The sequence below is a fragment of the Rattus norvegicus genome, chromosome 17 (assembly GCF_021556685.1).
Source record: "Rattus norvegicus strain SHRSP/BbbUtx chromosome 17, alternate assembly SHRSP_T2T, whole genome shotgun sequence".
NCBI classification, from domain to species: domain Eukaryota; kingdom Metazoa; phylum Chordata; class Mammalia; order Rodentia; family Muridae; genus Rattus; species Rattus norvegicus.
Window position 1 is genome coordinate 75097501 of NC_141550.1, and position 23193 is coordinate 75120693.

The window sequence follows — 23193 nt, forward strand, 5'->3', positions numbered from 1 at the left end:
TGAATAACTCTCGGTCTCACACTTCATCTGGATGCTAGAACTTCATTTTTCTCGTGGCCCACCAGGCCGCATTCTATTCTCTTCTGGGTATTTCCCTAAGTCTCACAACTTCAGGAAGCTATCTCAGTATTCTTATGAGCATTCCAGATGCCTCAGTCTCTATAGCTCCCTGCTGGCTTCACCAGGGACAGACAGACAGAGCACAAGAGCAACATGAGCAGTGTCATGTCTTGGTTCCAAGTTTGGCATTGTTTGAAGGCTATGGAGACCCTTAGAGCTCGGGCCTGGAAGGTGAGTGTAGGAGACAGGGGGCTGACCTCTGAAGGTTATGGCCTTCCTTGGCCTGAATTTTGGCTTCCGGATTTGCTGCTATGTGAACAAGTTTTGGCCATATGCTCTCCATGAGCTCCACAATGTCTTTCCTTCTATAATGGACTGAGACCACCTGAAACTGTGAGCTCAAATCAATTGAATACATTGTACAGCCATGTATTCTGTTGCTGAGATACAGTGGTAACAATTCTCCAGGCTTTCCTGCTGGGTGTCCACACTGTTCTCATGGCCTTGCAGATGAGAAGCTGGCTTATAGTTGATAGTCAGACCCTACATCTGGGAGTTAAGCATTTGCTATAGCCCAAGGGGACTGTGCAATGGACTGAATTTTTGTGTATCTGGCCCTCATTCTGACATTATAACCACATCAAAGCAAACATGAGATTTCAAAGAATCAAAGACACACAGTATCTAGCTTGGTGATTACACGACTTTTCTCTCCTTTCATCCCAATTCAGACTAAGGGCCGGTTCAATAGTGTTGGATGTTAAGAATGCCAAATGCCAAATGCCAAATGTTCATTGAGAAGAGGCAGAGTTTGGCTCTCACACAAGCAGATCTGCCTGAGCCAGACTAAGACTTTGCTCAGAAGTCATGAAGTCATACACAGATGTTTTAGGTTCATGATTTTGTCATCCCTGGATCTTTGTGTGCATGTGTGTTACATTCGTATGCCTGCATAAGTGTGGGCACATGGATGTGCAGCTACACATGCAAGTGTGTGCGTGTTTGTGTGTGTGGAGGCCAGAGGTCTACATCAGGTGTCTTCCTCAATCCCTCTCTGCCTTATTTTTAAAGACAGGCTCCCAAACTGAGCCGGAAGCTCTCCAATTCAGCTATGCTGCCTGGCCAGTGAGCTCCAGTGATCCACCTCTCTCCACCTCTCCATGCTTGGTCACACCGAGCTTTCCACATGGGTGCTGGGGACCTAACTTCAGGTCCTCAAGCTTGAACAGTAAACACTTTACCAGTTGAGCCATCTCCCCGGACCCCTTCCTTGCTCTTTAGCCTCAAGAAACATATGCTACTCTATAGAAAGACCCAAACTTCTCTCTAGTGTGTCTACACAACACTATATACGACAGACAACATTAATCGTGTCCCATTCTACAATCCATATGAGAGATGCAGAAGTAGGCTTCTGCTCTACTGCACGTGGTCAGATAGATGTACACAACGGGGAAGGTATTTCAAGAATTAGGTCACCGGCTCTGAATATTACTGTCAATGGGTAGAAAGGGCTTTCATTATTGTGTTATATTTCATCTCTGAAAACATCTCTTCACACATCCTGGATTATTATTCATCACATGGACAACATCCCTTTCCTCCTCTTACCTTGTCTCTTCCTTTTACCCCTCTCATAAGGCCTAGACTCCCTAGAGGAATCTCACCCATTCTTCAGCTACTTCTGTTAGGAGATTTCCTGAGTCCACATCTCCAGGCTTGCACTGTTTGCTTAGTCTGTTGGAAATACAACGCATGCCAGTCTTAATCACGGAGTACTCACTCCCCCTCTGGCGTCCATACTCACGAATATAATTCAAAGTCTGCGGCAGCCCCCTTCACTCTTCTGTTGTGCAGGATCTGGCTTTAGGAGACTGGGGAGGGATATATGAGAGGACCAACCTAAGAGGGATTTACTTATGTCTTCCCAGAAGCTTCTGCTAAGAACTTCCGGGCTGTCATAGGCTCAGAAGGCCTTTATAGACGTTATCGGAGAGTTCCTTGATCACTTGACTCCATAGTTTGATCACCAGCCCAAATATCTTCAGGTCTATTTTGCTTTAAACTCATGGTCAAGAATGAAGTCTCCCTTGCCCATCCCAAGCAGACCTGTGAACTAACAAGGCAAATGACCATTTGTGGCCTCACATTAGCTGGGAGACATTTTTCATGTTACGGGCAGGTGTGTTCCTTCAAAGGAACAAACTCTGTGCAGGACCTCATGCTCAACTCCCCATCTCTGTTGTTCCCATAGTGATGCTTAAACCTTGAACTGTGGAGACTAAGAGCCCTGTAAGGAACAGCACTGAACTAGGTGCTCTCCACTGGCTTTTCAGCAACCTTCCTTCTTTCTCTCCTCCTTTCCATCTCCCTTTCTCTCGTTTTGAAACAGGATCTCACTCCAAGACTTCCCTACACCTTACAACACAGCTCACGGCAAGCCTCCTGCCTCAGCCTCCAAAGTGCTAGGATTATAGACGTGAGCCGCCGTCTGTTAGACTCTTCAGTGCTGTTTGCTGGCAGCTCAGCGATACACCTGGAGCTCTTGTTCTGATTCTGCTCTCTTTATGAATGTTCGAATGTTCGCGTCAGGAAAGCTTTCACAGTACCTACTCCCAAACCCAACCCTTCCAACTGTAGAGCGTCAATTTCTTGTTTTTAGCATTTCTCTGTGTTTTTCCGCAAGCAAACACATCCTGTTCTGCCAAGAAAACTGCATCCATGGACAGCTCCTTCTTATTTTCCTCAGTCATCGTCATCGTCATCGTCATCGTCATCATCATCATCATCATCATCATTATTATTATTATCATTATTATTATTATTATTATTTGCTACTCAGCTCTTTCTTAACCCCAGGATTCTTTCACTATCTACACAACGATGTCATCGATGTCATCGTGGCTTTGGATAATGTGAGAATGCTCGGCCTTCCTCTTCCCCAGCAAAATGCTAATGCCCTCTATCAATGTGGCTTATGCTGGCAGGGTGCTCTTTCTTGAGTCTACTTGTTCTCTCATCTCCACAGATCAGTTACTTTCCGGGCTGCTGCCTAAAGCAAGCTGACAAGAGCAGCTTCATACAGAAAAGGTGCATTGTGTCTCACAGCTCACGATGGGGAAGCTGGGACAGCGGCAGAGACGTGAGTCAAGGAGCAGATGCTCATCAAGCACCCACAAGCAGATGCCAGAGTACGTGGTTCACTTTCTGTTTCACGTAGGATCCCTGTCCAAGGAAAGGCCCCACCCACAATTAAGATGGGTCTTCCCACATCAGTTAACACGTGGTCAAAGTAATCACCCGAAGACACACCCAGAGTCCCGTCTCTCAGATTGTTCTAGATTCCGTTGCATTGAAAGTTAACACTGGACTGGAGAGATGGCTCAGTGGTTAAGAGCACTGACTGCTCTTCCTAGAGGTCCCGAGTTCAAATCTCAGCAACCACATGGTGCTCATAACTATCTATAATGAGATCTGATGCCCTCTTCTGGTATGTCTGAGGATAGCTACAGTGTACTCATATATAATAAATAAATCTTAAAAAAAAAAAAAAAGAAAGTTAACACTAAGCTTATCGCTTAGTCCCACCCATCTGCCTGCACAGGTCTTCTCCTCCATTCTCACTCAGTCACTTAGGTAACTTCCAACAAACCTTCTAAACTCAGTTACGCCATCCCCACCACATACACTCACCTCATCCCTAAGAACTGGTCCCCACCCTGTGGTACAATTACCAAAGCTTCCCTCTCTGTTGTCAAGGACTTTGAGTGGCGCGATTTTGTCTTATCATTCTCTGTTCCTTTTGGCTTCCTGTGCGAAAAGACTCCCCATTACCTCTGCAGCCCCCATGCTCACTCTCCGCTGAGAGCACACAGTCATATGTTTGTTTCATTCTTGGAGAATCTAAGTCTGGGGTCAAAGCCAAGATGGAGACCCCAGGGGGAGAGTCGGGTGTCCGGAACAAGAGAAGGGGGTGGGGGGCTGCACTCTGTCAGATCCGAGGAATTCACTGGGTTGTAATTTTAATCACCCAGCCAAGTCCATGAAGTCCCCGTATTGACAAAGATTTCTGACACCAGGACAAGCATTTTTAGACTGGCTATCTCATCTAATTCTCTGGCTTAACAGTGTTTATCTCTCTGTTACCTGCAGCGTTTTCCTTTCAGCCTCTCTATAGCGCTTTTGTAGGAAACCTTTGCCAATCCCAGCTGGAGAGCAGGGGGAGGCTTTTTTTACAGGAAGCAGAAAGAGAGAAACCTGGCTTTTTCATTACTAGCTGGTGCCATGATTTCTGATGCTGACAAACTGCAGCCTGAGAGGCTGAGGGGAGAGAATGCCTGTGCCCCTCTCCACAAGCATCCTCTGTGTGACAGCCAGGGCCTGTGTTCAGAGTTGCTCTGCATTTCCAAACATGACCTCATTTAGGTAAATCTTCGGTGCCACGGAAACAAAGTGTTAAACGGGCAGCTCCATGTCATTCAGTCTTAGCTGTGTCAGCAGGACGGGCTTGCTCTCTGGTTGACTTAAGTTCTAATACCCACGTGGTAAAAGGAGAGAGGAAAAACTTCTCCGGTATGTTGTCCTCTGACCTCCCATTCAGTGTTACGGTGAACACAGTTTCAGACAACCACATGCCCACTGAATAACTGAAAAAATTACGTATCTATGACGTCAACATTTTTTCCTTGAAACTACAGGCCTTGTGGCTTGGGAACAGCCCAAGGGAACTATTTTGACCTCTGTTCATCTATTAATTACTTCATATCTTGGCTCAGACAGACACACACACACACACACACACACACACACACATTTTTCTTGTCCTCTGTATCCTGCCCCATGTACTAGATCTCTATTTTGTAATATATTTCTGAAACATGCATACACTGGTGCCAAGGGAATCTAAAAACAGCCTCAAAATGAGATGACCCTGGCCGCATGCTGATTAGTCATCACACTGGACGACAGGTCAACAAACCGGGACTCACAGAAGAACCCAGATCTCAGCCTGTGCTGAGAAAAGTTTTCTTAGAACACGGCACCTCTACTTCTTTGCATGTTACCTGTGGCTCCTCTGGCACAAGAATAGTCGAGTTGCTGGGCTGGAGGTAGAGCTCAGTGGTACAGTGCTTGCCTCGCATGCGTGAAGTCTTGGGTTCGAACCCCAGCACCACATAAACAAACAAGCAGGCATGAACAGCTGTGGTAAGTAGTTACCGTGGTTTCTGGGGATGCGGACACGGCTCAGAGGTTAAGAGAGCTGGCTGTTGCTGCAGAAGGTGTAAGTTTGGTTCCCAGCACTCACGCTACCCTCACAGACATCTGTGACTCAGTTCCTGGAGACTAACTTCCTCTTCTGGTCTCTTTGCATGCATGTGAGGCACACCTGTACACAATTCAGGCAAACGCTCATGCAAATAACACAAAAATATATCGCTTTTAAAAGTTACGATGGCAATAACCTGCCTGAGGATTTCTTTTTTTTTTTTTAAATTTATTTATTTTATGAGTACACTGTCGCTGTCTTCAGACACACCAGAAGAGGGCATCTGATCTCATTACAGATGGCTGTGAGCCACCATGTGGTTGCTGGGAATTGAACTCGGGACCCCTGGGAGAGCAGTCAGTGCTCTTAACCGCTGAGCCATCTCTCCAGCCCTGAAGATTTCTATTTACTCCTTTCTAGGGGGATCACAAATCTCCAGAAACCAGAAAAAAAAAAAACCGAAATGGGGATGCTTACAGTGCTAATATCTAAACAGACACTCAGGACACCCAGTACTTTATACAAATTTTCCTTTGTGTGATGCCACCTAGAATATGCCTTCTAGTCCCTCCCGGATTTTAGGCATACTGTCATTGGGTGTGTTTGCAGCACACCTTCTTTCTGAGAGTCCCAGTCTATCCTGGAAGCTTCGTCCTCCCGAGCACAGCGCACACCGCAAGTCTGGTAAGGTCCTTCTCATTCCACGGCTCGCGTCCGTCTCACCCCTCCCAGTTGTCAGACCGTTGCACACGACCTCCCTTGATCCCCGTCACTTAAAAGCCACATCATTTATACCCTGGCATCCTCTAGAATCTTCCCTTTCGAAATGGGACAGGCTCACCGGTTCAGGCAAAGCGTGCGATAGACGTTTCAGACATTACTGGGCTTCACGCCCGTGTCCTCGCTTGGCACCTCTGAGCTCTTCACGCTCAGGTTCAACCCATCCAAGCAAATCACGGAAGTGAAAGAAACCTGCAGTCCAGTGGACACCCAAGGCGTGCTTCATGTTCAGTAAGAGTAAGTCACTTAGTCACTCCACGAACCAAAGCGGAGTCACTTCGTTGGTTTCTCACGGCACCCAGCTGCTGACTGGAGCCTAGGGGAGGCGATCTCTGTGTCCGTTCACCTGCACTGCACAGTTTTCTCCATTACAATTCGGGTTAACAAGAGTGGGTGGGGACTGATGGACCAAAGGGGGTTCCTCACTGATGTTAGCTTGGGGAGTTTAGCAGTAGGCTTGGGATCAATTTGGTTGTGAGCCTAGCCTTTAACGGCTGAGCCATCTCTCCAGCCCTTGGGATCAATTTGAATATTGACTTTGTGTATTTCAGACTACCGATGTCATGTTCCTGCCAATAACCATATCCTAGATAGAAAGGAGGTGACAATATCTATTTCTTCATTGGATTGTCAAACGATTAAACGGTGAGGTGTATACAAAGGGGTGCCGGGGAAATGGTTCATTCAGTCAGTATGTGCTTGCCCCGCAGACATGAGGACTTTAGTTCATATCCCTAACGCTCGCATAAAAAAGCCTGGTAGAGCTGTGCATGCCTGCCCTTCAGGCTGGGAGACAGAAACAGGAGGGAGGAGCACCTGAGCTCGCTGTCCATCCAGGTCAGGCTAATGGCTAATACCAGGCTCTGTGAAGAAGACTACCTCAGAAAGTATAATGGGAAATGAATGAAAAAGACCGTCTAGCATTGACCTCTGGTCTCCACGCGCACATGTATATAATCACCTGCATTCATATGTGTGTACAAATTTCACACATACATAGGTACATAAAAGTATACTTTTAAAAAGTGTATTTAAGGGTGCTGGAGTGATGGCTCAGTGGTTAAGAGCACTGACTGCTCTTCCAGAGGTCCTGAGTTCAATTCCTGGCAACCACATGGTGGCTCACGACCATCTGTAATGGGATCCAAAGCCCTCTTCTGTTGTGTCCTAAGACAGCAACAGTGTACTCATATATATAGAAAGTGTATTTAAAAGTGTATAGTGTATATAGTGTGTATATTTAAAAGTATATTTCAAAGAGAATCAATCACCCAGTAGTATTCAATGTACCTTTAAAAACACAAAGTAAGAAGAAGAAAACACAAAGGAAGGGTCACACCTACATCACGGGTAGAGGCCACCCAGAGGCCTGTTACCCTGTGGCCCACCCGCAGCGGGAGCCACTACACTGTGGTGGACAGATGCAAGAGAAAGAGAAGCAGTTTGAGGCATATGAAGAGAGGGGGAACTGGGGACTCACGGATGGAGAGGCGGAGCCTGTTAAGTAGTCTACCCTGCCACCTGAGGCCATGGTCAACTCCCAGCCCCCGCTGCCACTCCAGGCAGCAGCAGAAGTCTGCTGATGTCCGTGGCTCACGTTATTACTAAAGCCCATGTGGACATCCCTGGTATGTGCTGCCACCTGGGACTGTGTCGGTGTCCGAGGACTGTGCAGGGCAGGCCCCACTCCTCACTGCCTGTCACAGTCCAGAGAGCTGGCCCCACTTTCCACCATTTGCAGAACTTGAGAAAGCAGGCCTCACACCTCCACTAAGGGGCAACACAGGAGAGCTGGGGAATGACCCTGCCCCTTGTCAGCAGCAGCTTTGCTTGAGCTAGCCCTGGAGAGCTGGAGAGCTCGCCCTGCTGGCACGGGTGCAGGAGAGCTGGGGGACTGACCAACCGACCTACCACTTAGGACTTTGAGTTGTCCCGCTCCAAAATCTACCTCGTCTATGAATTGCTGGAGCACGTGAAAGATCCAGTCTTGAAGATCCAAAGCTGCAGGATCTCCATGACACAAAGCAACAACAGGATATCCGAGAGGAATCCCAGCGAGGATTCATTATTAATGGTTTAGCAAAAGCCAGAGGCCTCAGACCAGACCAATACCTCATTGCAATGAACATTTGGAAATAAGATGTGTGGACAAAAGCGAGACTATGGGGCACACTGGGACACACTAGGGCTGCCCCAGCGAGATGTTTTCTATGCTTTCTTTTCCTTTGTTTTGCTTATTTTTCTTTAATTCTTGTTTTTATTTTCTATTGGGAGGGGTGGGGAGATGAGTGGGGTTAGGCTACAGGATATATAAAACTCAGAAAGAGTCAATAAAAAGTTAAAAACTAGTTTGTGGTCATAGCAAAAAAAAAATACAATGTAAATCTAATGTTCTTATGAGAAGTCTGGGAATACATTCTATAATACTTAGAACCAAGATGCCCCCAGGTCTGTGGAACTCTCAGATTCCTCACCTGGGAGGTAACATCAGAAAGCATTCAACTAGCTCCTGGGAGGTAGATTTAGAACACCATGGAAGAAACTTAATCTATAATACAGTGTACTAGAGCCAAGTCCCCCCAGCTGTCATTCCAAGGTGGGAACGGCAGACCGGAGGCTGGGCATGTTCTTCACGCTCTGTCCCGGCTACCAAGTTAATGAGACAATGGCAGACAACCGTCTTCGCAAGTTCCCTGGGAGCCCAGGGCTGGTCCAGAGTGAGTGATACAGAGTGTGGAACAAATGTCAGCGTTACCCCAAGGTGAGAAACAGCTGGGTAAGAGATCCTAGAGCCTTGTGATGAAGGGAAAAGCAATCGATCCAGTCATACTGATTAGAGAGCTGAAGAGATGGCCCAGTGGGTAAGGCGCTCATGGCAGGAGGGTGAGGAACTGAGTTCAGAGCCCATAAAAGCCAGATGAAGTAGTGAGCCGCTGTAACACCAGTGTTCTCATGGTGACATGTGAGATACAAACAAGAGAATCTCCAGAAGCTCAAGGTCAGCTAGCCTGGTCATGCGGTGGGGGAACAATTAGCAACCGTGTCTCTCACAAAGCAGAAGGGACGGGCCAACAATCAAGGTCCTGCTCTGATTTCCACGCATGCCCAATTGCAGTGCACTTGATCTCTCTCTCTCTCTCTCTCTCTCTCTCTCTCTCTCTCTCTCTCTCTCTCTCTCTGTCTGTCTCTCTTTTTCTCTCTCTGTCTCTTTGTCTGTCTGTCTGCCTGTCTCTCTCTTTTTTCTCTCTGTCTCTCTCTGTCTCTTTGTCTGTCTGTCTGTCTCTCTCTCTCTCCCTCTCTGTCTCTTTCTCTGTCTTTCTCTCTTTTTCTCTCTCTGTCTCTTTGTCTGTCTGTCTGCCTGTCTCTTTTTCTCTCTCTCTGTCTCTTTGTCTGTCTTTCTGTCTGTCTGTCTGTCTCTCTCTCTTTGTGTCTGTGTGAGTGAGAGAGAGATGCACTAAGATAAAAGGTAATAATAATGATGATGATAATAATAATAATAATGATAGTATACAAATAAGAATAAAAGTATAGGCTTTGGCCAAGAAAACAATGTATTAATGTATTTTTTGAAAACTTTTACATTTATTTATTTGTGAGTGTGTGTGTGTGTGTGTGTGTGTGTGTGTGTGTGTGTGTGTGTGTGTGTGTAGGGGTGGGTAAGGAATCAGAGGACAGCTCTCAGGAGTCAATTCTCTCCCTCCGGGTAGGTCTCAGGAATTGAACTCAGTTCGTCAGGCACGACACCAAGTTCCTTCACCCACAGAGCCATCTTGCCAGCCCAAATAATGTACTTAGTAGCCATACTGTCATCACTAACATTCCCTGAGACAGGCATGTGTGCAGAAATCCGTGCCTTGGTTGTGTAAGTCAATTGGCAGAAGAAAGGCAAGTACCCAGGTCACATTGCCTCTCTTCCTGTCATCCCTGTCAGCTCCCACTTCGTTGAGGTTTATTTGTAAGTGTTGATTGGGAAGCAGAAGTCTTTCTGACCCAACGCCAGAACCATCTCTCAACATATCCATCTGCAAACCACATGGGAGACAAACAGCCAAGTATGTGCCAGCAGCTGGTGGGAGAAGCCATCCCTGCTCCCAAAGTGGGGAAATCTTAGCATCCAGATGCACATTCCCACTGGATTAAGAAAAGAACCAGAAAATTCTGGATGCATGAAAGTTTAGGAGCTCCTGGGTACAGACAAGGCCCCTAGGGAGCATGCATTTGTTTTCAGATCAAATGAACTTTGCTGTTTGTGTGGGGACAGTGTGTCTGCTTGCATATGTGCTCATGTGTGTTCTCACATGGGCATGGAGGGCAGAGGTCAGCAGCTCACGTATTCTTCATTCGTTCCCAACCTTCCTCTTTTTCTTTTGAGACAGCCTCTTCCTGAACTGGGAGGCCCCCAGTCCTGCCAGACCGTCTTGTCAATTACCATAGATCCTCCTGTCTCTGCCTCCATGCTGTGGCAATTCCTTAATCTTGAATTGGTGTTTCCACCCCACCTTTGATCATTCAATTCCCCGTTAAATGACACACAACTTTTATATTTATAGTAAGCCCTTCATGTACCAGAGCTAGGCAGACATTATGTTATATATTATTATATATACTCTATGTTATTATGTCTGGTTCCCCATTAATAATCCTGAGTTATAACTTGCTATGGTCCATCTGGCCTGCTCTTAACTCCGATTGGCCAGTCCTCATGGCCTTGCTTTCATAATTCACCTACCCCGAGGCATCTCTCCTCTCTCCACATTTTTCTCCCTCCTCATGGTCTCCTGCCTCTGATCTCAAGGAACCAGAAACCTCACCTCTCTTTCTTCTGCCCAGCCACAGGCTGTAGGCCACTTTGTCTACCAATCAAGGATAACTTGGGGGGCAAGGTTACAAGGTCACTTGTGTCTCTGTGCAGATTCTCTCATCCCTTGGGGAAACCAGGCCTTGGGGACCAGTGTCTAGCATTATAACACATAGCAAAATACCAAACCTCAACACGTCTTCAGCGCTGATAACATACGTGAGTGCCACTGTTCCCAGCTGCTTTTACATGGATGTTGGGAACATTATTGAATGTCACACACTTTATTGGCATAGCCATCTCTTTACCTTAATCTTTATGGTTCTTTATGAACCAATTGTGCGTGTGTGTGTGTATGCGTGTGTGTGTGTGTGTGTGTGTGTGTGTCCATGAATCCTCAGTTACACGTGGTGCATGTGTAGAGGTCAGAGGTCAACTCTTGTGGGTTATAGGTTATCAGGCTACATGGCCACCACCTACATCAACTGAGCCTTATCTCCAGCTCTTGAGTAATCATTAAATACCAACTAGACTCCTAACCCTATGATGAGAACAGTAAAATTGCTCGAGCCCGTCCAAGTTTTGAGAGGCCAAACGAATGGAGAATGATTCATAAGAAGATCCAAGTGGACCCATGACAAATGTCTCATTTTGGCAAGCCTGTCGACAACACTCTGAAAGCCTTGCGCTTGGGACAATTGCTGTTTTTCACCAGTTACAGTGTCGCCTATGCGACTGTACCGTGAACCAACTGAGTTCTTCACTTAGTGCTGTGGCCTTGGAGAAACTACGGGTCCCTGAGATAGGAGTTTGCAAAACCACTCAAGGCAGCCAGGGGCCTTGCAAATTGCTCAGACATGTGTTGGGCTGTTCTGGGGTGGTTCTCCTGGAACGAGGCCATGATGCTGCTTAGAAGACAGTAGCGTGCATGCCAAAGGTACAGTGACTAGAAAGGAATGGGATTTTAATGTCCAGAAATGACAGAAGAAAGAGGAGCGATGGTCTCTCACCAGTCACTGAATTGCTCTTGCGCAAAGCTAGGAGACTCGTGCCTTCCGGAGAGCAGCCTTCTCAGTTAAATCTTAAGCCAAGAAGTAGCATTGACCTTGTGTCAACCCCTCTCAGCTCCAAACTGTTGCTTGCATAGTGGTGTGACAATTTCACATTTGGTCCTTGGGCTTCAGGACAGACCTGCAAACCGAAGCCCGAACCTTCCACTTACTTGCCAGGTTTTTTACCTGGTCAAACTGTCAGTTTTCCGTCAGTGAAGATGGGATGGTAGTGAAATTGCTGTGAAGGCTAAGCATGTAATAATTCATGCACATTACAGATAGTAAATACCGTGTTGAACATGTGTGCTGTTACGTTTCCAAGAGGTCTTCGAGTGGCTGGAGAGGTAGTGCCTCCTGTAAAGTGCTTACCATGCAAGTACAGGAACTTAAATTTCATCCCCAGAGCCATTCTAAAATCTGTGCACAGCAGCATGTGTATGAAATCCCACCCCTGGGGAGGCAGGGACAGAAGGATCCTAGGTAGCCAGTCTGGGCAATCGAGGAACACCGAGTTCAACGAGATTATCAAAAATAATCAGGTGTGGAATGATTAAGGAACCAAAGTCACCTCCCCCCCCCCAAAGCACATGCACACAGGGGTCTGTACACCCATAAGACAGGGATGTGCTTGTTTTATTATTAAATAATAATAATTCAAGAGAGCCTTGCTTAGTTTAACATCCGTTTGTCTGTCTTCTCTGTACAGTTTGGGCAGGATTCTCCTTTCCTAGAGGTTATTTATCAAGATTTCTTTCTCGTTTCTTCTTTTATTTCTTTTTATTTTCGTGTTCTGTAACCCTGGCTGGCCTTAAACTCACAACACCCCCAGCCTCACTCTGCCTAAAGTGCTGGGTTTGCATGTGGCCAGCAACCCTTCTTATCGGTAAGAATATCCTTGATCACCATCTTGTCAGAAGTGGAAGTCCTGAAACAGGCTGGTCTTGGAGTCACTCAGGTGCCCAGAGACGAGCCCTTTGAGCAGTTCCAGCCCCAGTGAATGAATGATCCTGGTCTGAATGGGGTGGCGACAGCAGACTGCCTGAGCCTTTTCCCACGTTGCTACTTCTTAATACTTTATCGAGAAATAATGCAAAAATTGCACTTGCAAATACTAATACTGGAACTGCATATTAGTCAAAGCATCTTTATATATAATTGATAAGATTTGGAGTTTAAAACCATGGCAATAAGACTACTATTTCTTCCTATGTTGTTTCCGTTCATGTGTTTGTTTTTGTTTCCCAATAAGCTCTCATGTTTCCCAGGCTGTCACTGAACCTCCTATGGAGTCAAGGATGACCTTGAGTTTCTGATCTTCCACCTCCTGAGAACTGAGGTCACAGGCGTGCACCCTACATTCCATTTATGCCATGATGGAGACTGAACCAGAACTTCATGAATGTTAAGCTTCAAGCACTCTATGATTCCTGTCAATAGCTTTTCTTCCATTGTTAACATGGTTGCTTCCCCTTTTCAGAACCTCGGTGACGTTGTGTTTCTCACGGACTGTCTCATATCCCTTGATCCCTTTCTTACGCATGTTTGCTCCTTATTGGTCTGGGAAAACTCACTGTTTACGGGTGACAAAGTTATCTTTGTCCTGCACACAGCTTCCCACTCATTTGTTATTTTTGTTTTTTAATTTGTAGCACAAGTTTGAATTTTTCTTCTACCTGAAGTAATTGTTTTTATTCTTTGTAATTACATTCATCTCTTTTATTCTTAAAGACTTGCCCTCGGCTATAAAACTAGTTAATAAGGAACCTATTTTTCCCCCAATGTGGCTCACTGATTATCTTTACTTAGCCCCTTGGTGCACGTGGAACAGTTTTATTGTTATAAATCAATTTAGTATTTCTAGGGATGAATGAATGCCCATGAGTGCTCAGCTACCTTTCTTCAGTCTTAATTCAAAATCCCCTAGGGAATGATGCTGCCCACAGTGGGTAGGGAGTCTTCTCACCCCAGTTAACATAATAAAGATCCCCTAGGGAATGATGCTGCCCACAGTGGGTAGGGAGTCTTCTCACCCCAGTTAACATAATAAAGATCCCCTAGGGAATGATGCTGCCCACAGTGGGTAGGGAGTCTTCTCACCCCAGTTAACATAATAAAGATCCCCTAGGGAATGATGCTGCCCACAGTGGGTAGGGAGTCTTCTCACCCCAGTTAACATAATAAAGATCCCCTAGGGAATGATGCTGCCCACAGGGGTAAGGGAGTCTTCTCACCCCAGTTAACATAATAAAGATCCCCTAGGGAATGATGCTGCCCACAGTGGGTAGGGAGTCTTCTCACCCCAGTTAACATAATAAAGATCCCCTAGACATACCACCACAGGGCAACCTCACCCAGAGGAACCCTGACTGCAGCTCCCTTCCCACGTGAGTCTAGATCCTGACCAACTGACAGTGAAAGCGAATTCTACTATCCGAGAATCCCCAATGTCATAGAATACGAAAGGAAAACCTCTCAGGAAGAATATTTAAGTAGCCATCATTCTAAAGCTACAGAAAGCTAAACCAAAGGAAAAAAAATCACAAAATCAGACACCAATAAATAATTACCAAAAAGAGAACAAAAGTTAACATTTTACTAACTTCAACAGCAACAATGCAAGTCAGCAGACAATTTAAATGTCCTCTAACAACCCCTCTGAACTTGGAGTTGTGTGTGTTGAGAGAGAAGTAGACTTTGTGAGAACTACTGAATTATTGAGACCTGAATTCTTTGTTCTGAGAACATGCCAAAGGGATGTCTAAGGGTTCTTTCCATTCCATGACTCACAAAGGAATCCTCACTGGGCACAATTTTTGCTAATATGGTACTGGTTTTGGTTTATTTCTTTCTGTTTTGTTTAGTTTTCCATTGTTTTGAACCAGGTGTCACTATGCAGTCCAGGAGCCTGAAACTTGCCATGTACCACAGGCTAGCCCTCAAACTTGTGCTCCTTCTGCCTCAGTCTCCTAAGTATTTGTATTCCAAAGTGTGTCACTACAGCCAACTGTACTGCTGAGTGGCCCTCTCAGTGTGCCCTCCCTCTGTCACTCATGCTATCCTCTCTGCCCAGGTGTTTCTCTAGCGGACCGTTCGCTCTCTTAAATCTCCAGTTTCTATCAATGGCTTACATGAGTCAGCTTATGGCTGCCCATAGGAAGGAACAGCTCGGTGGTAAAACAGAACCTTGCCTCCTACCGAGTGTCGCTCACAAGGCAGAACACCGTCTCGGGCCACAGCCTGAGCGATCACTGAGCAGGCAGCTGACTCACCTGCTGGAGTTTCGCTCCCACCATGGAGGCACTGATGTCGAGCACGAAGACCACGTTCTTAGGTAAAGGAGGGAGGTTTTTAGGAGCAAAGTAGTGCACGAAGTAACCATCTAGAACCTGGTGGAGGAAGAATAAAGTAACTGATGTAGCACTCAGAAGAAAAGGAAGGGAATTCCTAGGACAGTCTTTGATGGCAGGAAACCGTCCAGGGCTACATTCCACACCCAGAACAAAGCTATCTACAGTCCTGATCCCTCCAAGAGAATTAGTTGTTAACACAATGAAGCAGAATCATCTATTTTAAATGTATTCGTCATGGAATGGGGGTGTAGCTCAGTGGCTTGCCCTGGGTTCAATCTGCATCACCTTAAAACTAATATAAAATGTATACATGGGTGTATGGATACCTAGACCATGACAAACCATCTGCTCTAATTATGCATCTTCCTCTGCCCTTGCTTCCTGAGAATCCTGCTTCTTGCACTATCTATTTTCACTAAGCATCTCACGTGGCAAGGTATCAAGGTTGTCTGCATTCTCTGCACACATTTGCTCAGTTTAATATTCCCACCTTGTCTCTGGAGCCATACAACCTGAAGGGAAGTAAGCCACGGAACAGCCTCTTCTAATTAAAGTCGAAGAAGTGCTAAAATTCTAACCTCATCTAAAACACCACAGGGAAAATTATATTACAGATTTCATTTGCCATCCGGGTTACTGAAGCACGAAATAGGTACCCTCGGCAGCCAGAAGGGGAGCATCAGTGGGCTCTTTGAAGACATATTTTGGGTTTAAATAGTTTTCCTAAGAACTGGAAAGATCTTTCGCTTTAGGTAAGTATTAGAATCTGTAGTTCTGAATGGAGCAGAAAGACTGGAGCTCCACCAGGGTAGCATCATGGGAGACATTACCTGGATGTCGCCGATATTCTGCTCTCTCTTGACATCATACTGAATGATGAAATCTCCCAAAATCCCATTCTGGGCAATTTTAGCTTGTTGCACCACGGTAGGCTTAAAAACAACTTTGGCGAATGTTTCGTTGTGGTTGATGATAGTAGAAGGAGGAGGACCCTCGTCACCTGTACATGATAAACAAACAGCAAAGAACTGAAATCAAAAACTTTTCCCCCCGAAAAGAAGGAAATTTTGCATAGACACAGGATGTTAAACTTCATTCTACTGGAAGTTTGACTTCCTCCTCGTATCTCCTAAGAACTTTGGTTAATTTCTCAAGAACGAAAGGGTTTATTTTGGCCCATAGTCTGAGCGGATGAAAGACCGTAATGGAGTGGAAGCTGGTTACGCTGTAACCAAGGTCAGAAAGCAGAGAGATGAACGCCACATTTAGGTTTCTTTGTTCTTCTTATTCCATCCAGGACTCCATGCCATGGACACTGCCACCCATAGTTGGGACCATCTTTTACACCTCAATAATCCTAATCTAGATAATCCCTCACAGACATACAGAGGTTCGTCTCCTGGGTGATTCTAGAGGCTGTCAAGTTGACAGTATTGACCATCACACTGAGCCGGAAGAACTTGTCTTCAGGTCCTGATCCACTGTGCTAGATGTGAGCCCTTGCATAGGCCCCCAAGCTATCTTAACTACACTAATAATAGTGCCAATGTCATGCTCTTGGAAAGACCTAGTGACATGCCTTACCTATCACCATTTTAGTTTGTGGAAAACATCACACCAGGTTTGTCATTTATCAAACGTTAACGTTTTCAAAGTAGAAGGAGGAATTTGATAGGGTATTATAGACACGTCACACTTAGGATGGCATACGATTATCAAAATGTAGGACGCCCGATGGACAGTCTACCGGTAATGCTAGCAGTCATATTAAGGCTCAACGGCAAAGCATGGAGAGCATATGCTTCATTCTTCACTTACATAGAGTTCAAAGTCAAGCACAACTCATCCAGAGGCAACCGGGAGTAGGGCGGGTGATCCTTTGGGAGGAAAGGTCCTAACTGGGAAACAATACGAAAGAATCTTTGGAGGGAAGTGGCTTATGCTGTGTGGACAATGGGTGTACTGAGTTTGAAAGGGATGTGCCCTATGTCTGATGTAGCAAAATGTGTGTACATAGTGTAAAATGTACGAATGTCTATGTGTGTATAACTCAGCAAGGCTTACACATAAGTTATATGCACTTTATTCTATTTTATTTATTTGAGCTCGGGAGCTGGGAGCAGAACGCATTAAACAGGCGCACCGCGGCATGGAACATGAAAATCTACTTTGACAAGGGAACCCCACTCTGTTCTGCTCCTTGGACTGTGTGTGTGTGTGTGTGTGTGTGTGTGTGTGTGTGTGAGAGAGAGAGAGAGAGAGAGAGAGAGTTTGTGTGTATATGTGTGTGTGTCTGTGTGTTTGTGTGTGTGTGTGTGTGTGAGAGAGAGAGAGAGTTTGTGTGTATATGTGTGTGTGTCTGTGTGTTTGTGTGTATATGTGTGTGTGTCTGTGTGTTTGTGTGTGTGTGTAGTAGTAGTAGTAGTAGTAGTAGTAGCAGCAGCAGCAGTAATAGGAGGAGGAGGAGGAGGAGAGTAGTAGTAGTAGTAGTAGTAGTAGTAGTAGTAGTAGTAGTAGTAGTAGTAATAGTAGCAGCAGCAGCAGTAATAGGAGGAGGAGGAGGATAGTAGTAGTAGTAGCAGCAGCAGCAGTAATAGGAGGAGGAGGAGGATAGTAGTAGTAGTAGTAGTAGTAGTAGTAGTAGTAGTAGTAGCCACTTATATGGGGTTTAGGGGTATCCAGAGATGTTCCAGTTGGCAGAATTAAGGCCGGGGATAGAGTTACTGGAAAGCACTTGCAATGCCACGTCAGTTAAATCAAAGAAAGTTGTTCTGGTGGCACAAGCCGCTGTCACCCCTCATTTTGTTAGGCGTGCCCAAGCACACCCTGGAAGGGTCACCTGTCAGATGCTTTAAAGCACAACTGAGTCTTAGAAGAGCATCATCGGCAACACCTTGGAACGTCCTAGAAATGTCAACTCTCAGCCCCTTCCCAGAAGCTCTAAAGGGAACTTTAACGAGTCCTGTAGGTGATACGGTGTCTGATGGTGGCAAATAAGAAATGCCTTTCACCCTGACCCCATAACCTACATGCAGAATATAGTCGTGACCTTTGTGGTATGTAAGTGCACCTATCCCAGCATTCTGCAACAATCAATACAATCTTTTTAAACTACCACCATTGACCCACTCTATCTTGTTCCAAGTCTCTCTCATAAAAATTCGTTTTTTTCTTAACAAGTGGCTCAACTTAATACACTCATAACAAAATGAAAGTCCCAGGGATTTAAAAAGCATTATTTCTTCCTTCATGATTCATCTGACTGGGCTTTTTGATACAGACCACAAGAAAGGATGTGTACAAGTTTTGTTGCCTGTTGACCTCTGGTGTTTGTCCGTTCATTATGAAAATTCATGAATTTCTTATAAATGGGCTTGTTTCATATGCCCAAAGAGTGGGTGGATTCTCTGTTTGGTTCTTCACTGAGAAGCTTAATTCCTGATGCTGGCTTCTACCCACTAAGTGCCACAGGGCAAAATTGACCTGGGAGAGTTCCTACTACTATTGGGACCGACTAAAGAGCAACATCTTTTAAAAGTTATTATTATATATGAGTGCACAGGTGTACCATGGCATGCATGAAAAGGTCATCGGGTGTCTCCTTCGACCTTGGGTTCCAAGGATCAAAAAGTTTGTCAAGCTACCATGCCAAGCTCTCCCACACTTGGACCTAACCTGCCACCCACATATCCTTAGAATGTTCTGGGCTAAAGAGATGATATGCACAAGTGTGAAGACCTGAGTACAGATCCTCGGCTCCCGTGTAAGAAGATGGACTTAGTAACCAGTGCCTGGGATTTCAGTGCTGAGAAGTGGAGACTGGGGGATTCCAGGGCTCTCTGCCCAACCAATCTAGTCAATCAGCGAGTTCCAGTTTCAATGAGAAATTCTGTCTTTAAAAAAAAAAAAGCATACACCATAAGAGTAGAGGCCTATGGCCTTCACATGCACAGGTATGACCCAGGTGTACATATCTACACACACACACACACACACACACACACACACACACACACACAAGAAAAGGGAAAATAAAATATCCCATTTATTAGAAGAAGGACAAATTTGATAATTCCATTAATAAAGACTTCTGGTTACTCATCTAAATCCAAAGCAAAGTAATACTACCCTATACTATGTTCTGGACTAGGGCTCATATTGCTGACTGTCACACAGTACTCCATGAGCACAGTGTGTGTTCGCAGTGCCCTTCGCCATGTCCTAAAGACAAGGAATGCTGCAAAGGAAGAGTTTACAAGCTGCCCAGAAGAAGTAAGCCACTGTCATACTTGTCTAACAAGAGGACTTGCTTATTTTCCTCCCCCTTGTTTTCTGTCCACTTGATGAAGGGGTAGAGTGACCTGTGGCAGCTACTCCAATGGTGGACACTTTATCTTGTCACTCCTTAGGAAAATTTACTAGCTGCTCTCCACGGACTTCTTCTCTCAGGCCACCGGCCTTCCCACAAGGCTGTCCTCCTATGCAAATCTCAGATTTCACAAGGAAAAACAGTATTGCCCACGGAACTCATGTAGTTCTCCTTGGGAGCTTTATCCAAGTAACTGAGCTATTTATTTGATGTAGGACAGTATTCTAGATGAAGAGATTATCCCCTCAGTATTAAAGCTTCCATAAATAAGTACAGTATCGGACTGGTGAGATGGCTCAGAGGTTAAGAGCACTGACTGTTCATCCAGAGGTCAATTCCCAGCAACCACAAGGTGGCTCACAACCATCTATACTGGGATCAGATGCCCTCTTCTGGCATGTCTGACAGCTACAGCATACTCATATAAATAAAATAAAATAAAATAAATCTTAAAGAAGTAAGTACAGTATCTAGAAATTACACAGGTGATGTATAAATTCCTTAAATGTTCAAAGTCTCCCCCAAAAGTTTGACAGATGTTGACATTTGCTGGCAAGGAAAGCCAGCTCAAGTGTTTCAGAGACTAAGCATAATTGACTCAACATTTCAGTTCTACACGTGGGCAACTGGAACACCACCATCCCAGCATCATGGCTAGGCTGATGGTATGAGATCACATAAGGAAGATACTGATCATGGTGCCTGGTGTATAACAGTTGTTCAATAAGTGATAGTTCAGGGGGTTGGGGATTTAGCTCAGTGGTAGAGTGCTTGCCAAGCAAGCGCAAGGCCCTGGATTCGGTCCCCAGCTCCGAAAAAAAAAGTGATAGTTCACACAGTCATTAGTATTCTATTAACTGTGACAAAGTGCCTGACAAAAGTAACTCACGGAGGGAAGGTTTTGTTTTGGCTTACAGTATGAGGTTCACAGTCCATCACAGCGGAAGATTCCAAGCAAAGGAGGGAAAAACAGCTGGTCATACTGCATCAGCTTGCTTTTTGCTTTTCTCCTTCTGATTTCAAGAACCCCAGCCCGCTGGACGGTGCTGTACACACTCAGGCTTAGCTTTCTGTTCTCAGAAGGACTCCTTAAGAAGCATCACAGACAACTCAGGGCTGTGTCTCTCGGGTGATTCTAAATCCGGTCAAGCTGGTGATGAAGCTTAACCATCACAATCCCCTCTCTTTTGGAGTCATGTCCTGCTCTCTGTCCAATTTAAAAAGACAAGTTAAAAAGAAGAAAAAACAACCCTATCCTTTGATAGCAGCTAGTGTTCATCTGGAATCACAGTTTTCTCTACACCACTGTGCATTTGGTAAAAACAGTAATTTAGAAAGGTCCGGCATGTCTTTATGACTTGAGCTGGAATTTAAGTGTATAATACATAAAGAATAATTTTTATAAAATACAGTGACATTAACTGCTGCCAGAGAGCCCCCAAAAGGATGTGCAGAATTTTCATAGCAATGTACGTATACTTCTTTGTGAGGATGCATAACTTCCACTAAGGAAATAGGTACTTAGGAACGCTATTACACATTCATCTATTTGATTCTATCTTGTAAAGCACATACATTCCATCTGTAAGCATGATGTATATTATGTATAAAAAGAGCAAGGTTCAGAACACACAGACTTATGGTCATGGCCTTATGCTAGACTGTGGGTGTTATTGACAGCTGGACATTCTTTTAGACATCTGCAAACACTGGGAGGTGAGGGGGGCTACAAATTCCTGCATAAAGTATCTAAAGGTGAAAGTGTGTAGGAGCTGATGGGCCATACCCATGGAAACTGGCTGGAAGCTACAGTCCTATGGGCTGATGAGCAGGGGTTTTCGTAGATTCTGTTTCCTGTGGCTGTTGGGTTTGGCTGCTGTCAACCCCAAAGCTGCCAGTACCTGGGGGCTTTTACAAAAGGATTTCCAAACAAACACTGCCTGTTCATTTCCCTTGAAAAGAGATGAGATGGTCTGGATGTGTTTATAAAAATTCCTCACCTGGAACCAAGAAGACCCTTTGATAAATTTACAATAGTCAAAAATGTTGTGACTGAGGGCTGGAGAGATGACTCAGAGGTTAAGACCACTGACTGCTCTTCCAGAGGTCCTGAGTTCAATTCCCAGCAACCACATGGTGGCTCACAGCCACCTGTGATGGGATCCGATGCCCTCTTCTGGTGTGTCAGAAGACAGCAACAGTGTATTCACATACATGACATAAATAAATCAATCTTAGGGAAAAAATGTTGTGACTAATTGGGCATCTGCAATTTGATGGCACCAATAAAAACAAAAATCGTGCAGATCAGCACTGAAATTAAAAAAATTAATAGAGCAAAGGCAACGGGAAGAAATTGGTTAGTTTTTACAATTTCTCATTGAATAAGGGTTCCTTTTGTTTCTTGTTTTGGGTTTTTTGTTTGTTAGGTTGGTTGGTTGGTTTTGGTTTTCTGTTGGTGGTGGTGGTGGTGGTGGTGGTGGTGGTGGTGGTGGTGGTGGTTTTTTTTTTTGGAAAGGATTTTTCTCACCTGTTTGATGTGATGGTTACTACGGATTGTCAACTTCACTGCATGTAGACTTACCTAGGAGACAAACTTCTGGGCATGCCTGTGCGACCTTACCCATAACGAGCTAACAGAGAGAAGAGCTATCCTGAGTGTGGGTGGTACCATCCAATGAGCGGGAGTCTCAGACTGAACACAAAGGACGAGGTGAGTGGAGCATCTGCTCTTTGCTTCTGGTCCAAGTGTGAGGGGGTCAGCTGCGTCACACCCCCATTTCCACGCCTGCCACAGCACAATGAAATGTGTCCCCTTGAACAGTAGCCCCCCTCCATAAGTCCTTCACTCCTTACGCTGGCTTGGGTTCAGCAATTAGTGAAAACTAACGAACGCAGTTGGTGTGGGTTTGGTATGGGGTTCCCTCCCCCTTTTGGAGAGAGCACTGTATAAATACAATACCATCTTAAAGCAGAGAATAATGAAAAGACGACAAATCAAAGATATCTGTTCTTTTTTTTATAGTTAAGGGGTGTTTGCTCAAATTTCCTAACAGGTTTGCTTTTCTTCATTACTTCTAGTTTCTTCCCCCCTCAGATAATATATTCTTGAGTCTCAGCACTCCATATTTAAATGTGGAGAAGTACATACACGTCAAACACTTAAGAGGAAGGTATTGTCACAGCCACGGGTGGCTGGGCAGGTAGACAAAACAACCTTCCAAGAGAACCGAAGAGGCTGCCCATGAGTGTGTGAGGGTGGATATAGCAGACACTGCTCTAATTTTAGCCACAATTGGGACTGGTGGTCTCATTCACACAGTGACATGCACGTCACGTACTAGGAGAATCAAAGAAATGGAGGGCCCAAAATCCGGGTCCAGAAGGAAATCCAGGCTGTCCCCCTGCCCCAATATCCAGCTAAAGAGAGAAGGCCGGGCTTGGGTGACACACTCATATCTAAGTACATTGTTCATAGATGGCCTTGATCAAATTATAGTCACAACAAAGACAGTAGC

At 45.2% G+C, this 23193-nt stretch overlaps 1 protein-coding gene across 2 annotated transcripts in view; it reads right to left on the bottom strand.

Annotated features, from left to right (window-relative positions):
- Itih5 (inter-alpha-trypsin inhibitor heavy chain 5) overlaps window positions 1–23193 on the bottom strand; it is a 102502-nt gene that overhangs the window by 37190 nt on the left and 42119 nt on the right. For both annotated transcript variants that reach the window (NM_001432324.1, XM_087591539.1), the window contains 2 exon segments: window positions 15226–15342; window positions 16137–16306. In NM_001432324.1, coding sequence (NP_001419253.1) covers window positions 15226–15342; window positions 16137–16306 — 287 coding nt within the window.